At 35.7% G+C, this 16,648-nt stretch overlaps 2 protein-coding genes across 2 annotated transcripts in view; both read right to left on the minus strand.

Annotated features, from left to right (window-relative positions):
* Positions 1 to 7,016, minus strand: part of LOC130070540 (uncharacterized) — a 58,690-nt gene extending 51,674 nt beyond the window's left edge. Inside the window, exon 1 of the mRNA XM_056234962.1 lies at positions 6,833 to 7,016. Coding sequence (XP_056090937.1) covers positions 6,833 to 6,884 — 52 coding nt within the window. The 5' untranslated portion in view covers positions 6,885 to 7,016. The remainder of the gene's footprint in view (positions 1 to 6,832) is intronic.
* Positions 7,017 to 8,694: 1,678 nt separating this feature from the next.
* Positions 8,695 to 15,989, minus strand: LOC130070547 (uncharacterized). The gene is made up of 4 exons (XM_056234968.1): positions 15,742 to 15,989; positions 14,778 to 15,095; positions 13,537 to 13,818; positions 8,695 to 8,956 (listed from the first exon to the last, which is right to left on the minus strand). The coding sequence occupies exons 1-4, from the start codon at positions 15,800 to 15,802 to the stop codon at positions 8,799 to 8,801; spliced, it is 819 nt and encodes a 272-aa protein (XP_056090943.1). The 5' UTR covers positions 15,803 to 15,989; the 3' UTR covers positions 8,695 to 8,798.
* Between the last annotated feature and the right edge of the window lie 659 nt (positions 15,990 to 16,648).

The following is a 16,648-nucleotide window of genomic DNA, read 5'->3' on the forward strand; positions in this document are numbered from 1 at the left end:
GATCGGTCATTTCCTAAAAAAAATTATCATTTATATACTTTTTAACTACAAATGTTCGGATTGAGCAGATCTCAATACACAGGGAACTACATCATCACTGAAAGGTCACGCTCGATGTCCCGGCGGAAGTACCCATAGATGGAAGTACCGTTTCAATCAAACAACAATTTAAAGAAATATTAACATACAGTAATGATCATGAAATATTTTGAATGGGACTCGAGTGGACTCGGGAATAAGTCCGAGTCCTAATATGTTCGAGAACATGTCAATTCCGAGTCAAAATGCACACGAGTGAGTCCATGACAAGACCGAGACCATTAAAATATGGTCTCGAGACCGAGTCCGAGTCTCGAGTACACAACACTGCTAGCTAGTCTCATACAGCCAACAAACAAACACATAGAATAACATTATAACTTTCAACACACTCAAATGCTGTTTAGTGTGATAGTGTAACATTAGACCAAGTGAAACAGCGCTGCGTTACCTCACAAGTTTAATTCGTCTAATAAACTGTCCTGTGTGAGTAATCCAGCACTTGCTGGTAGTTCGGTAGAATGAAATGTCCTTATTCCTTTATATCCGCGGGACTCGCGTGTGATATCTGTCTCTTATTAGCAATCACGACCTGCTTCATACTACTGTAATGTTAAAAAACATGAATGTTTTCACTCATCCATAAGCATTATTAAATACATCAGCTTGACAACAAGTCCCATCATTCAGCTCGTCACTGCGTCATAAACATACACCTTTGTTATTGTAAGAGGTTAGCGACCCCTAGTGGCGAAAAAAAGTTACATATTTTACCTTTAAGTAAGTTCAGTGTTGATTCATTTCCATTGTAAAAATCATTAGTTATCTATTTATTTATTTTTTCTATACAGCCGCTCTGGAGAAAACAGTGATGTCATCGTCCAGCTCAGTTCAGTTATGAGACAATGGTGTCAATGCAGGCAGATCAATGATATTGTTGAATATTAAGTGACAAAAAAAAATGCAAACTACAGCTACAGTACAGGTTTTAGAAAAAGTAAAAAGCTTCAACAAACCTTTCTTTTTAGCAAACTTTGTGTAGACAAACACTGTTGTCAATGCTCGAGTTCATGTGTAGTGCCCCTGGTAATAATTCCAGCACAGTTTCATGTTGTTTCGAGCCTCCTTAGTGCTTTAAAAATTAAAAAATCACTCCCATTCAAAAGGCATTTTGACCGAAAACGAAAATACTGTCAAACTTAAAAGTGGAGTTTCCATTCTAATTATGCCTTTACACAAATGTTTGACTTGGGTAGATTAACAAAAATAGCCTGATTTAGATTCACCCTTTATTCAAATAGTAGTAAAAATGTGTTAAAGATTTTGTAAGCGTATTGTGTAGTTGTGCCTGGAGTCAATTGTTTATTTGTTATAACACAATGAAACATTCCAAATTGTACAGACATAATTTTCAGTCATACAAAAGAAATTATGAACACGTGAAAAAAAACAAGAGAGGACAATGAAATATTAATAAATGACTATGTTGCAGACAATGTATGTTTTTTTTTTCTCCTGTGAGCTTTTTAGTTTTTCTAAAACCTGTAGCTGTAGTTTGCCCTTTTTTGTCACTTAATATTCAACAATAATATTAATCTGCCTGCATTGACACCATTATATGAGAACTGAACTGAGCTGGACGATGACATCACTGTTTTCACCAGAGTGGCTGTATAGATAAATTAACTAAATAGATAACTAATGATTTTTTACAATGGAAATGAAAGCTTTAGCTTAGATTATGTCAGGAAGACTAAATTGTCACGTCACTTATTACCTTCTCATCTATCCAATCGTGTTCTAATACTTGAAGTATAAAAGATCGATACTTACACACTTCTCAGATGCTGACGCCTACATTCCCCTCCATCCTCCCCACCACCACCAGGATGGTCCCTTCCCATACCTCCCGGGGGTCCTTCATCTGTCCATACCTCATACCTCCCAGGGGGGCGGCTGTGCCCCTGCCTTCGTCTTCAGGCATGAAATGCAGATTACGTTACCCTCGGATTGCGAGCTACGGACGGGGCCTACGCTAAAGAACTTTATAACACAATACTTGCTTGCTGGGCTGTTAATAAATGTATACTTTGTCACGTCATTTTGCCTCCCGAGTCTATCTGGTAGAAATGAATCAACACTGAACTTACTTAAAGGTGCCATGTGTAAGAATTGAGGTAAAAATATTTTAAAAAATGAGCTACACGCATCAAAAGAATGAGAAGAAATAAGGGCGATGATGTCATTAAAAAAATGACAAGTTATAGTGCTGCAGAGATATCAACCTGAATTAGCATGCTAAATTACTAGCCCCGGCCCGACAGGTGTCGTAATACCAGTTTCGGCCATGGGAGGCGGTATGCGGGCAACATAACCACCAGCCAAACTGCAATACACGAATAACTCGCACAGCTTGTGGGCGTACTTGAACCTGATGTCAATCGTGTGGAAAGTACAGCCCACTACTACATTTCATTTCAGGGAAGAGAGCGGAAGAATGGCTGAAGCCCTTGGCAAGAGACCCTTACCACCACCACAACCACCGGCTGCAGGGAAAAAAACGGAATCACAAATAAAATCAGATAAAAAAAGGAGCAGAACCAGAATAAACATTGGCACTGCTTTCCATCGCTGGAGACAACTAATGGACATGAAAGAAATGAGGTTCGACTCCGAACTTGCAACATTTCTTTTGGATTGGTAAGTAAGATGCTGTTAGTATTTCGCTAGAAGTTTGTTTTATAGCTATGTTTGTTTAGTTTTTTCAGGAAGTTATAACATAGTTGCTTTCCTGAGGTAAATCTGACATATTTGTTCTCCAGCTATGTTATTGACCTCTGCACGCTGATTAAAAAAATGATTGGTCGATATTATGTATGAGGAATACATTTTGGTAAGTTGTAGCCTACTGTATCTTTCAATAGTGTTCGTGTTTTTTTTACTATTAGCTAGTAGAGATGATCGGTTCACGTGCGCTAGGGATCTGTCGTGTAACATTTACAAGCGCCAAAACGGTATTTATTGTTTGAATTGCGTAATAAAATTGACGGAATCTGAGAGCTGAGATTTTTTTTATATCATAACTAACCTGCTCTGTCTAGTCTGTCGGTCTCCGTGTCCTCTTTGCTTTGCGATTTTTCTGTGCGTGACAAAATTGATGTGTGGCGTGAGAGCGTGTGAAAAGTGTCAATTGGGTGTGTCTCACGGTCAATTCGTTAGAGTTGGCAGCTCTGAATGGCGCTAGCTTGGTCAACATCAGCGAATGCTGTCTGTCAAATTAATGTGATTTAAACTAACAATAAAAATGTAATATGAACAAAACGAATATGAACATATTCACTGGTAAAGGTGAAGGGGAGTAGCTTGAAGATGTCATATTTAAAAATCACTTGACATAAACCAACGTTCCTCTGGAGTCAAAACGTCCTCTATTAGGAGTTGGCTCGGCTTCGGCTATGGCTCTAGGGTCGTTGTGAAGGTAGGGGCGGAGCATAGAGACTATGCCGTTTCTCAGTTGTTACTCTAGAGTAGACCAACTCACTTTCTGGAGGTATACTGCCCCCATCTGGTATGGAATGTGGAGTATAAATTGATTTTTGGCAGACATTACACAAGGCACCTTTAAGCTGGACAATGACACTATTTTCTTCTAGAGCGGCTGTACAGCCAAGACTACTTTGTTGCATTATTTTCCTGTAATCTCTGTAAAGTTGCTTTGAAACAATCTGTATTGTAAAAAGAGCTGTAGAAATCAAGGAGACTTGAAAATATAAAAAATAAATATAAAAATATTTTCCTCATAATTTTATGGTTTAAGCAAACTTGTAGGGTCATTTAAGGAAAAAAAAAAACTTTGCACATCACTTTTGGCCACCACTGTATATTTGGTGTGGTCAGTGCCATAATAGTGCTATTCAAGAGCCTGCTAACTGTGGACTGAAAAAGTTAGACAGCACCTGGTAACGTCGCACGTAAGAAGGTATATCTTAAGCAACTTCTTAAGGTATGGTTCGGGGAACATGCATAAAAATGGTATACCTTTAGTTAAGTTATAACTTTAGAGTCTTCGTAGCTCACTAAGAGACAACGTTATCGGGAAACGCAGGCCAGACATTCTGCCGTCAGTCTGAAGGTCTGGCTACGCGAGACTAGGATACCTCTACAGCACTCTTAAATTATTTAGGAGCTGGGACCTAGTCTTAACACTTAGGAACCTTTATGAATCACACTTATTCTTAAGTTTGGGAAAAAGAGTAAAGTTACGTCATTCTTAGAATTTTGACATACTTAAGACAAAACTTTTACCCTGAGCGGGTTTATACATATGGCCCCAGGTATTTTTTCAGTTTATTGCTGCTGTTGTTGTGGCAGCCAACAACAGCACAGCCTAACCCATGCGCTCATTTTTATTTTTTACAATGTTCAAAAAGTTTCTGTTTAATTAATTCACTCTCTTTATCCCTTTTTTAACAATGGGTTCCTATGGAGACTGGAACAGGACAGCATCCTAGTCTATGGTGTTTCCATGGATTCTACAGAAGGACAAACGGAAATCGAGGGTACCACGGATATGACGTCATTGACCGGCAACTCAATGACATGGGCCATTACACTGGTTAAGATTGTGGACTTCTCTGATTTAAATATTGTTGGAAACATTTGAATAATGTAAGTATATAAGTCAACAAAATATAGGACATGGCCCTAGTGGTTTTTGGATATTTTAATCTAAGAATCTTACATATAGTGCCTTTAAACTTCCAGCACTAGAGAGCCTGTTGCGAGCCAGGCAGACTCAGTCACTTATCATTCACACACACTTAATCAGTCTCCCTCTCTCTATAGTAACTCAATATCAATGACTTTGTCACTAGCTATAAAATTATGTTTTGGAATTACCAATGGAGGCTTGGGATGAAAAGACATTTGTCCTGCACAAAAGAGAGTTTTAAGGACAAAAACATATTTTTAGGTACGTCGAAAGAATACCACAGACACAGTACAATCAACATGGGGAAATCTCACAGTAACAAGCAGCTGTGAAAAATATGATACACCGGTGTTTTGAGAAGTTTATCTATGTATAATCTTTTTACCCTTTTAATTCCTTTTATAACTTTTTAAATTTTCCTTTTTTTTTTTTTGTGATTATTTTAATTCCTTTCTGTGTAAAGCCCTTTTAATTACCATAGTGTATGAAGTGTTATATAAATAAGCTTTCCTTGCCTTGCTCATACAATTGAAAATATCAATATTCTACTCATTCAGTGACAATAATTCCTTACTTAAAAACATGTATTTTTACAGACGTTTCAGGAGAAAATAATTCTACTCGCCCTCATGGTCTGTTTTCCTGCAGATCCAGAAGATTGCTGATCCGACAGCAACTACAATCAACAGAGATGCAGCAGCAGAGATCAGCACTATATACAATGAGGTCTCATCTATAATAAACAAAATGAAGCATTAACATTATGAACCTGTCAATATGCTCTACAAAAAAAACACTATATGAAATATCAACTCTATATAACTTGAGAAATCAGTTCAGTAAATATACTGTATATATCCACAGACCTGCACATGTGTGACAGAGTGTGTTGATGTCCAGATGTGTGGTCTGGTTGCTGATGGGATTGTTCAGCACACAGCTGTAAGTGTTTTTATCCTGATATTCCACCTCCAGAGGTAGAGAGAGACTGATGCTGAGATCACACACACTGATGCTGGACAATACACTCATTCCTGCGTACCAGGAGAGAGTCGCATCACACACATTCAACACTGATGAACACACCAATGAACAATTCTGGTACAGTCTGAGAACAGAACAGTCTCTGCTGATGACAGGAACTGGCAGACGAGCTGAAAAAATATGAGAGAACATATGAGGAGGTAGATATTTAAGTAGATGAGTAAAAACATTGAGATGAACCAAGACCAAATGTATAGCCTTTTAAAACAATTTGATAGAGAACAAATAGTGAAGGTTACTTGTTTATCAAGCAGATGAAACTGTCACCAAAGACCTTGAGGTGAATTGTGAGACATGATGTATGAATAAATCATGGAAATATCACAGACTATTTGGAGTATAAGGAGTCTGATATGCTATTCCAGGTTTAATTGGTGCTTATTTTCTTAAAAGCTATAGTTCTCTACTCACCATAGACGGTAATATTAAATGTGTTGAGCGGCGTCTCTGATCTGGTGCTGGATACTCTATAAAGTCCAGAGTCTGTGTTTCTGATGTTCATGATGGTCAGAGATCCAGTCTGATGATCCAGCTTCAGTCTGTCTCTGAATCTCTCATCAGGAAAATCTGTCTTATTGTCCTTTCCATTGATTGTAGCTATGAGATTGTTGTTGTGTCCAGTTCTCCACATTATCAGATCATCTGTCTGTATTTCAGTATCAGAGTTTAGAGTGACAGATTCTCCCTCAGTCACTGACACTGACTTCACTCCTGAACAACAAACAGAAATATTGATTATTCATTCAGAATTTAGAGGTTTAACAGAGTTTGCGTTTTCACAATTTTTCACCAATTTAAAAATGTGCCATTACAAAATATCACTTCACTTAACTAATTTTAGAGTATAATTCAATAGTGTGCAATCCATTAATGTAAATGGAAAATAAAAATTTAAATAATGAACAATGCTATTTGAGTAGCCTATATTAGTCTAATAATAAAACATGAAAATGGGTGGTGGGAACAATAACAGAATGATGTGTAGGCTATTGGAAAAAGATAATAAACATAAACGAAGGCATTAAAAAATCTACTTACCACTCAGACTCCACAAGCACAAACAGAACATGTCAAATATTTTCTTTGGCATTTCGCTGAACGGTTTTTAAAAAAAGCAGTTCCTAATTTTGAAAAGTTAAACACAATAGAAATATTAAACATGTGAACGTTCAAATTGTTGGATGAGCTGAAGTTACCAGTGCTGCCGGTCTGTAATGGAGCGGTTTACTGAAACTCCACTACAGTTAGTGTGATTAAACTCCTCCCTCCTTTTACAGATTTTTTTTTTTGTCACATAGGCTACAATAGACCTATTTTAGTAAATACTTTTTACCAAGTATTCACTAACACACCGCGTACAGTGCAGCAAAAGCTCGAAGCTGTCAACACTACACGCGACAGAACGTCGCAAATCTCCTTTGTTTCAGAAGTGTTGAAATAGAACGGTTCATCCGTTCTCTGTCGGGGATTTGTCGTGTCGCGTTTACCAATCCAGTGTAGACATCATCAACGGATTCTATAAGGTATTTATGTGTCGCTCGCGTCCGATGTTGGCTACACACGCCTCTACGTTTATAAGAGTTACTGACCAATGTCCCCATTCCTTCTATTCAGTATTTAAAGAGGTTGCTTGTAAGGTTTGTGAATATTTCATGTTATGAAATTGCATTATTGACATCCAGTTCTGATTATTTTCAGTAGGCCTATTTGTTGTCGCCTCACACCAAGAAGGTCCCCAGAAGGACTATCCAGCAAATAGATGGATGTTTTACCAACAAAAAGATTATATGAGTAGGTATACTTTAAAATACACGATTTAAATGATTAATCACTGTCATTATCTAAGTGATTTGAGAATATCATTGAAGTTATTTGTCTTATTTGAATGTATTGACATTAAAAGAAGCATAACAATTAAAACAAATTTTTCATGTTTTAACCACACCTTTTTCAAAAGCAAGTTTGTTGTGGGTTTTTATACATGAATTATGATAATAAAAATCCATAATGTATAACAATAATGCTCTTGGGGCCGGGTTTGTGCTTAACTGGTTTGGGGAAAGTCACACAGGAATTTATGCCAGGAGAGGGCATCATGCATGTAGGCTAATGTTTGATGCCCTTTCCTGGGATCAATTCCTCCATCATCCAGTACCTTCATACTAATTGCTAAATTTGTATGAGACACATCAACTTCTGAAACACCTTTAAGGGGTTTCATTGTTTTATACCATTAAGGAAGCACAAACATCTTTAAAAGTTGAGTAGCAATTAAACATGTCTTCCAATTCTGTTTCTGAACTCCAGCTCTGCACCTTCTAGAATGTTTTAGATGTCTCACTAATTAAAACACTTGCTTCAACTCATCAGCATCTAAGTGTGTTGAATAGGGAGACATCGAAAACATTGTGGATCACAAGAGCTGGAGCTGAAAAACTAATTTAAAATAAAATATTCTAACAAACATGAGTAATACATGTAGTTATAGTCCAAAGAAATGATTCCCACCAATTAAAAGACTGTCTGTTCACATTAAAAACATCAATACATGGTGATGTCACCACATTGTATGTGCTATCATTAATACAACAGTGATGAAACGGAGACAATAATATTACTATACTCTTTTATTTTGTAATATAGTAATAAAACAAAATACTTTGAAAACCATCAGCTTCATCTTGTAACCCCCAACAATCTGTCAGCAAGCACAATAAATAATAATCTTCCTAAAGCTTTTATTCAAATAACAACAGATGTTGAAATCATTTTCCCACTGTGTGGGAATCTTAGCAATATATCTTACAATAATACAAATACACCAGAATAATTTTTTTTTATATATATATATATATAAAATAATGATACCTTTTAATTTTCTGATTAGTCAGTGTATATTGTAAGGCATGCTGTTGAAAATCTGATTGAAACTGAAGAAAATTACATTTTTGTAATATAATGTCTACAGTTTTTCAGGAACATCTCCACCTTCCTGAGTATCTGATTAATCAGAGTTTGATGGCGTTTGCTCTCTCTTCTTCTGTTGAAGACTTCTTCTGGATCTGAATTCATAAACCAGCACAGCAACAGTAGCCACGCCCACCAGAGCAGAGAGAGCCAATCGGATCACAGCTTCAGTAAAACCACAGCACCAGTTAAAATCTTGTGAGAGAAGAAATGAGCAATGTTAAAGTATAAACATGGTTCTTTAGGGGTTTTAGCATCGAAGGTAAAAGTGCATGGCACATAAAATACAGAGACCCTAAACTCAGCAGGATGGTCTCAATCGTGTACAGATACACACACACCTGTCTGACACTAGGTGGTGTTATAATTTTGGATCATAACTTTAGAACCTTAAAGGCTAGAAGACCTTAAGGTTGACCTTCTCTTTTTCAACCTCGACAAATGATCTCTAATTTCATTTTAGCCAATAATTGGTTTCAGCTGTTTTTTTTTTGTTGTTTTTTTTTTTTTTATGACTTTTTCAAATTCCTCCTATACTGTTGGTCCATTCATCACCAAAATATGCACACAGCAGCTAGGGACATTGCTGGCAAAAAGTTATCAAAGAATGTTGATTTATCACAATTAGATTAAATGGAAACATTGATCTAGTTTATTTGTATATGGTGTACTGACAGAATAGTTTTTTATAATTTGTATATACAGAAGTCTGTGAAATGCTAATAGATATTTAAATGTTCACATATTTTAGATCCCAATAATACACATTTTTAACACTCATGTGTTAAACTGCAAGCATAAGGTTAGAAATGATAGAAATTCATTATGAAAATGAAAAGAGCTTTGATATAAATGCTTCAGATAAATAAACGTTTGAGCTGCAACGTGATATTCACGATCATTTGAAATTGTCCTTTGACTTTCTATGACATGCGATTCATCTAAATGTTGAAATGAATATGATTCCACACATACACCACATGTTATGATCACATTACTTACGACAGTAAACATTTTATACAGGGTTTTTGTTTTGTTTTTTACTTCCCTTTTAATGTAACAGTAAGAGGTAGTGATTTTTTTAAGTCAATTGCGCTTTTCTGATAGGCTAGCAGTGTGTTGCGGTAACCTGTTTTTATCAAATCCTAACTATTGTAAGCCCGACTAAATCTGTCCAATGAGAGTTTCCGATAAGCAGATGAAGGATCTCTGCGTGTTACTGTCTTTCAGCGTGGCAAAGTAATTTAATTCCATTTAAGCTTTTATCACGACCTCGAATTTAGGTTAGATTGCCAATTGGTTATCGGTCAATCATAATAATAGTTTAGCAATACATTTGATTATTCTATTTAACTCTTTACTTTATATTTTACTCGTTCACTATAGGAATCTATGTCGCTTAGAGAATCTCACGCCGGCCGTTTGCACAAACCCGACATGTCTGATCGATAACCAGAGGTTATGGCTAAAGCAGTTTAACAATGGCGCAAGCATGCTTGCTATTGTTAAAAAGTACCCATGTAGCTCCCTACAGTCACCCATATAACAACTTATTTAAAGCCCAAACAATAACCAGAAGTTATGACTAGTACATTAAGATAATGCCGCTCCAAACACTGCTATTATCTCAATAGTGTTTTTATCTAGCCCCCTATTGGCGACTGGATAACAACTTAAAATCAAGCAGTTAGTCAGGAATCTAGAATCCCACCAGATGTGACTCACACTCCATCTAAACTGGGATCTAGTATGTACTTAACCCTGGACGCAGATTTGCGGAAACATAAAACTTCACTTAATCTACTTGAGAAAATAATTTCAGAGTAATTCAGAATAAAATCAAATGTAACAATGTATTATGTCAGGTAAATGTATCATGCCCATTTCATAATCAATTCAGAGGTAATCAATACAATAATATCAAATGCTCAGACATAAAGAGTAAAAGATGTACCTGACTCAAGAAATACGTACATGCTGAAAGACTCTCAGCATAATGGGCCGATCTCATAACAAATCGGCTGAGCTTTTCGCTGCATTTCTTTAAGTCAGACCGAGACAGAAACTTTTTTTCACATGGAAACATTTGCTAACAATGTGAAATTGCATTCAGACTTTACACCTTTTGGAGGCAGAATACTATTTGCCTGGAGGACCCATCATCCTCTTTGTGCAAGTTATCTCTAAAATCTTAAAAACTTTGTTACCTTTTGGTTTACCTCTTTGGGAATGAGACATTTGTACCAGTACCAGACATTTCAAATGGTACCAAACATGTATAATACTGTATGATAATTATTCACATTAAACCATATAGATGTTTGGGTGAATATCTGGTGATGTCAGCGTGTGAGAGAGACGACATGGGGGAGGTGATTGACTCGGGGATGCAAGCTTTTCAAGAGAGTCAAGTGTTAATTTAAAGAAAGGTTCTTTGTCTTCTCAGGGAGTGTTCGTTCCTCAACCAGACTGCCCGGCATTTTCTAATGTCTCAATTCTTACAGTTTAACTATCATTGAAGATGGACTTTTCTGTAAAATCCACATCATACGTTTCAGTTTGATAGCTATAGACAGGGGCGATTGGTGCTTGAGGCTATATTTTAGTTTGTGAGTGTATATAATATAAAATAATATAACAGTTATGTTTTTTTATTTGTAGCGCCCCCATTTCTCAATTTTATGAAATTTGGTGTGCGTCCTCAGAATGTCACCATTGTGTTCAGTTTGTTTAGTTATCATGGATGTATAGTTAGTTTAGTCTCCTTTGTTCATTTTCCCTCCACTCCATGGTCGTCATGGTTTCGGTCATTATGAGTTCATGTGTATCAGCTATGTCATTAATTACCATGGTTGTATTCAATACTTAAGTTTCTCCTTTACCGTCATTCGGTGTCCGGTCACGTTTATTCCTATGTGTGTGTATTTCTGCTACCTGTTTGGATTATAAGTAAACTTTTGTTTTGGAACCTTAATCTTCTGAGTCTTCGTCTGCCTGCCTGCACACACCCGTAACACAGAATGCCCTGTTGTCTTTGTGAATCAAATTTAGTTACGCTTGAACATTGTGCTCAGCAGCTATAGGTCAACTCATGTAAAAAAAATAATCTGAATGTTGCCTGACCAATCCCTGGCTGCTGTGTGCATATTTTGGAGAAGATCAAACCAACAACAGCCTAGGAGGGAGTTTTCTAAAGTGAATTACTGTTAAAGTTTTTTTAAGGAAATTAAAATAATTATGTGTGGAAATGAAATCAGTTATAGTCAGTGGTGGACAGTAACGAAGTAAATGTAATTCGTTACTGTACTTAAGTAGCTTTTTTGCGTATCTGTACTTTACTCAAGTATTTACATTTTGGGAGACTTTTACTTTAACTCCACTACATTTCAAAGTCAAATATCTTACTTTTTACTCAACTACATTTTCAAAATCAGTCGTTCCTTTTTATTTATGAGTGGATAAAAACGCAACTAGTCAAACGAGCCACCAATCACAGTACAGCGCGCGCGCGCTTTGTTTTGAAATTGTCTGGCGGTCTCTACTAGCGCGAATCAGAGCCGTAAAACATGAGAGTTGCGAACATAGATAGTTGTGACCGTGATCTCGCCGCCGCGCGGTCACGTTATTCGTGTAGCTCTCAATAGTTCCAAACAAATCGCGTTGACAATGATTTTAAGCGGGACAGAGAGCAGCAGCTATTATTGCAGCAATTATTGGTAAGTATTGACGCATAATGTACATTGCTTACGTTGCCACTAAAATGACTCTGGGGAGTAGCCTAGCAGAAACACGTTTTCTGCTAGGCTACTCCCAGAAAAAAATACGTTTTTGTGTTTAATTTTGGAGGGAAATTGGCTGCTCCCATAACATAGAATATATATATATATATATATAAGTATATATTTGAATTGAATTAATTTTTTTGTGTGTTTCATTTTGGAGGAAAGGGGACTGTTCCCATAAGGTATAAAACATTTACAGTATTTACTGTATATATTTTTCTCCAGCGCCTATGGTCATAATTATTAACATCTTAATGTTATGATACATTCACATAAACCTGAACAACGCCATTATATATATATATATATATATATATACACACACACATACACATATTCACACGCGTGCGCACGCGCGCACACACACACACACACACACACACACACACACACACATAGGCTACACATATATATATATATATAGCCTATGTGTGTGTGTGTGTGTGTGTGTGTGTGTGTGTGTGTGCGCACGCGTGTGAATATGTGTATGTGTGTGTATATATATATATATATATATATAATGGCGTTGTGCAGGTTTATGTGAATGTATCATAACATTAAGATGTTAATAATTATGACCATAGTCGCTGGAGAAAAATATATACAGTAAATACTGTAAATGTTTTATACCTTATGGGAACAGTCCCCTTTCCTCCAAAATTAAACACACAAAAAATTAATTCAATTCAAATATATACACACACACATATATATATATATATATATATATATATATATATATATATATATATATATTATAGCCATAAAAAAATCAAAGTACTTGGATACTTAAGTACATTTGAAGGCAAATACTTTTGTACTTTTACTCAAGTGAATGTTTAAAGGCAGCACTTTTACTTTTACTTGAGTAATATTTTACCTTGAGTATCTTTACTTTTACTCAAGTACATGGTATGTGTACTTCGTCCACCACTGGTTATAGTAAACTGATGGTTAACTGATAGTAAGTAGTGCCTTGCACCCGCACAGTACCTGAACATGGCCCACAGAGTTGAGTGTTGAGATGTGTGGTCTGGTTGCTGATGGTATTGTTGATCACACAGCTGTAGGAATCATCCAGACACTGAATCTCCAGAGGTAGAGAGAGACTGATGCTGAGATCACACACACTGATGCTGGACAATACACTCATTCCTGCGTACCAGGAGAGAGTCACATCACTCACATTCAACACTGATGAACACACCAATGAACAATTTGATGAAGTTGGGGATTTTTTTGAAGAATGGCTGATGACAGGAACAGGCAGACGAGCTTGGAAACAGAATAAATAGAATTCAGTATAGAATGCTGTGCTATTTGTCAGTTCATTACATTCTAATTTAATGAATGTAGCAAAGAAACAAATGTTATAAAAATGTTTATTATTAAAATATGTAATTATGAGAATGTATAAATGTACAAATTAATTTTTATCAACACAGAATTGTCTTTATATAATTTTATAATATTCTCAGTAATTATGACAATTCTAAATTTTGAAAAGATCAACCTGTACACGCACAAACATTTACACTGCCGTTCAAAAGTTTGGGATCGGTAAGATTTTTAATATTTTTTTTAATAATTTTTAAGAAGTTTTTAAAATGTCTCTTATGCTCACCAAGGCTTTGTTTATTTGATTAAAAATACAAAAAACAGTAATATTGTAAAACATTATTACAATTATAAATAACTTTTTTCTTCTTTTTTTTGTAACAATACACTACTGTTCAAAAGTTGGGCCGTAAAAGAAATCAATAAGTTTATTCAGCAAGGATGCATTAAATTGATCAAAAGTTACAGAAAAGACAAAATATTCTATTTCAAATAAATTAAATAGAACTTTCAATTCATCAAAGAAGCCTGATTTTTATTTTTATTTTTAATTTAAAAACTGTTTCAACATTGATAATAATAATGAATGTTTTCTGAGCATTAAATTAGTATAATTCTGAGGGATCATGTGATACTGAAGACTGGAGTAATGATGCTGAAAATTCAGCTTTGATCACAGGAATAAATTACATTTTAAAATTCTAATGGAAAACAGCTATTTTAAATTGTCATAATATTTACTATTTTTGATCTAATAAGAGACTTCTTTTAAAAACATTTAAAAAATCCTACCGATCCCAAACATTTGAATGGCAATATATATATATATATATATACACATATATAAATAAAAAATAAAAAATAAAAAATAAACAGGGTAGTAATTCTCTACTCACCATAGACGGTAATATTAAATGTGTTGAGCGGTGTCTCTGATCTGCTGCTGGATACTGTATAAAGTCCAGAGTCTGTGTTTCTGGTGTTCATGATGGTCAGAGATCCAGTCTGATGATCCAGCTTCAGTCTGTCTCTGAATCTCACATCAGGAAAATCTATCTTATAGTTTTCTTTGGTAGCTATGAGATTGCTGTTGTGTACAGTTCTCCACATTATCAGATCATCTGTCTGTATTTCAGTGAGATCAGAGTTTAGAGTGACAGATTCTCCCTCAGTCACTGACACTGACTTCACTGCATCATCAACACCAAACACTCCTGAACAACAAACAGAAATATTCACTCAGAATTTATTCAGGTTTACCACATTTGGAGATTTACCAGATTTTTGTCAGTTTGAAACAATTAAAAATGTATCATTGCAAAACAACTCTTCACTTCACTAATTTCAATGTACATTTAAGTAATGGCAATAAATTACATTTACATTTACATTTATTCATTTAGCAGACGCTTTTATCCAAAGCGACTTACAAAATGAGAACAATAGAAGCAGTTAAACTAACAGTAGGACAACAATACGCAAGTGCTATACTCTCAGTGTAATTTTAGTGCAGGTTTTTTTTTTTTTTTTTAAATAGAAGAGAAGAGAAAGTGTTAGTAGTACTACTGAATCAAGTGCTGCCGAAAAAGATACGTCTTCAGTAGTTTCTTGAAAGTGGCTACTGACTCAGAAGCTCTGGTTGAGTTAGGCAGATCATTCCACCACCATTTTTACCTATGACATCAAAGGGTTTTATTAAACCCTTTGATGTCATGGATAAAAAAATGACAAAGTAACATAATGACCAAACATATTTGAGTATATTTGTCAGACAAAACTTGAAAATGAATGGAAACAACAGAATGATGTGTATGTGGACAAATGATAATATAAACATAAACGAAGCCATAAAATACTTACCACTCAGACTCCATAAGCACAAACAGAAGAATATAAATGCGTCAAATATTTGATTTGGCATTTCGTTGAATTGGTTTTAAATAACAACAGTTCCTTATTTTGTAAAGGCTACATTTAAACACAAACAAATGAAAAAAACAACAACATGAATGTCATAATAAACGATGAACGTTTGGTAATACAGCAACAGAAGAGCTGAAAAGGACTGTGCTGCTGGTCTGTTGTGTGTAACTCTGCAGTCAGTGTGAATAAACACCAGCGCTCAAGTGGTGCTCACTGCAGAGCAAACGGGTGGAGCTTATGTCCAGGGAGGAGCGAATGTTATTTGGGCCTGATGGGTGGAGCTAGAATATCTAACCACACCCTAACTCTCCCCACTACTCTATCCCTCCACCCCATTAGAGCTCCAGAAACCACTTGTTGATGATAAAGCTTAATGCTCATTAGTATATATATATATAATAACATTCTGTTATTTTCTGAAACGTCAGAAATTTTAAAACTCTGGTGTTTTTATGTGTAAAATCAAAATGTATTTGTACATATTTCAAAACAATCTGACAGCAGGATCTATCAAATAAAAATGGATTGACACCTTTTAAATGGTTGTATATGGGCCTCTGTAGCGCACGCCCCTACAAAATTCATACACTTATAGCCTAGATCTCATCTGGCTGAACAACTTTTGCGCTCTGTACCCACCCAACAGGAAGTCGGCTTGTGGGTTGTTTGAAAAATGCATGTTCTCCTAGGGGATTTATCTGATAAATAATGTCTGATAAAATCTGATTTATCTCGCGACGAGGCAACAAATTTAAGGTGAGAAACAGGAAGTGTGTTAAAGCCTCTGCATACTGATAAGGGCTGCATTCCACTTAAAATGTATATGACCTTCACTCACTAACTT

The sequence above is a fragment of the Rhinichthys klamathensis genome, unplaced genomic scaffold (assembly GCF_029890125.1).
Source record: "Rhinichthys klamathensis goyatoka isolate OS25496 unplaced genomic scaffold, OSU_Roscu_1.1 h1tg000410l_1, whole genome shotgun sequence".
Classification (NCBI taxonomy): Eukaryota; Metazoa; Chordata; class Actinopteri; order Cypriniformes; family Leuciscidae; genus Rhinichthys; species Rhinichthys klamathensis.

Excerpts from the sequence above, each read along its gene's own strand:
- LOC130070547 (XM_056234968.1), bottom strand. The coding sequence starts at position 15,802 with ATGCCAAATCAAATATTTGACGCATTTATATTCTTCTGTTTGTGCTTA. Across the intron at positions 15,096-15,741 it reads GTGCTTATGGAGTCTGAGTG|GAGTGTTTGGTGTTGATGAT; the intron begins GTAAGTATTTTA and ends TTTGTTGTTCAG. Across the intron at positions 8,957-13,536 it reads ACTCTGTGGGCCATGTTCAG|ATTTTAACTGGTGCTGTGGT; the intron begins GTACTGTGCGGG and ends TTCTCTCACAAG.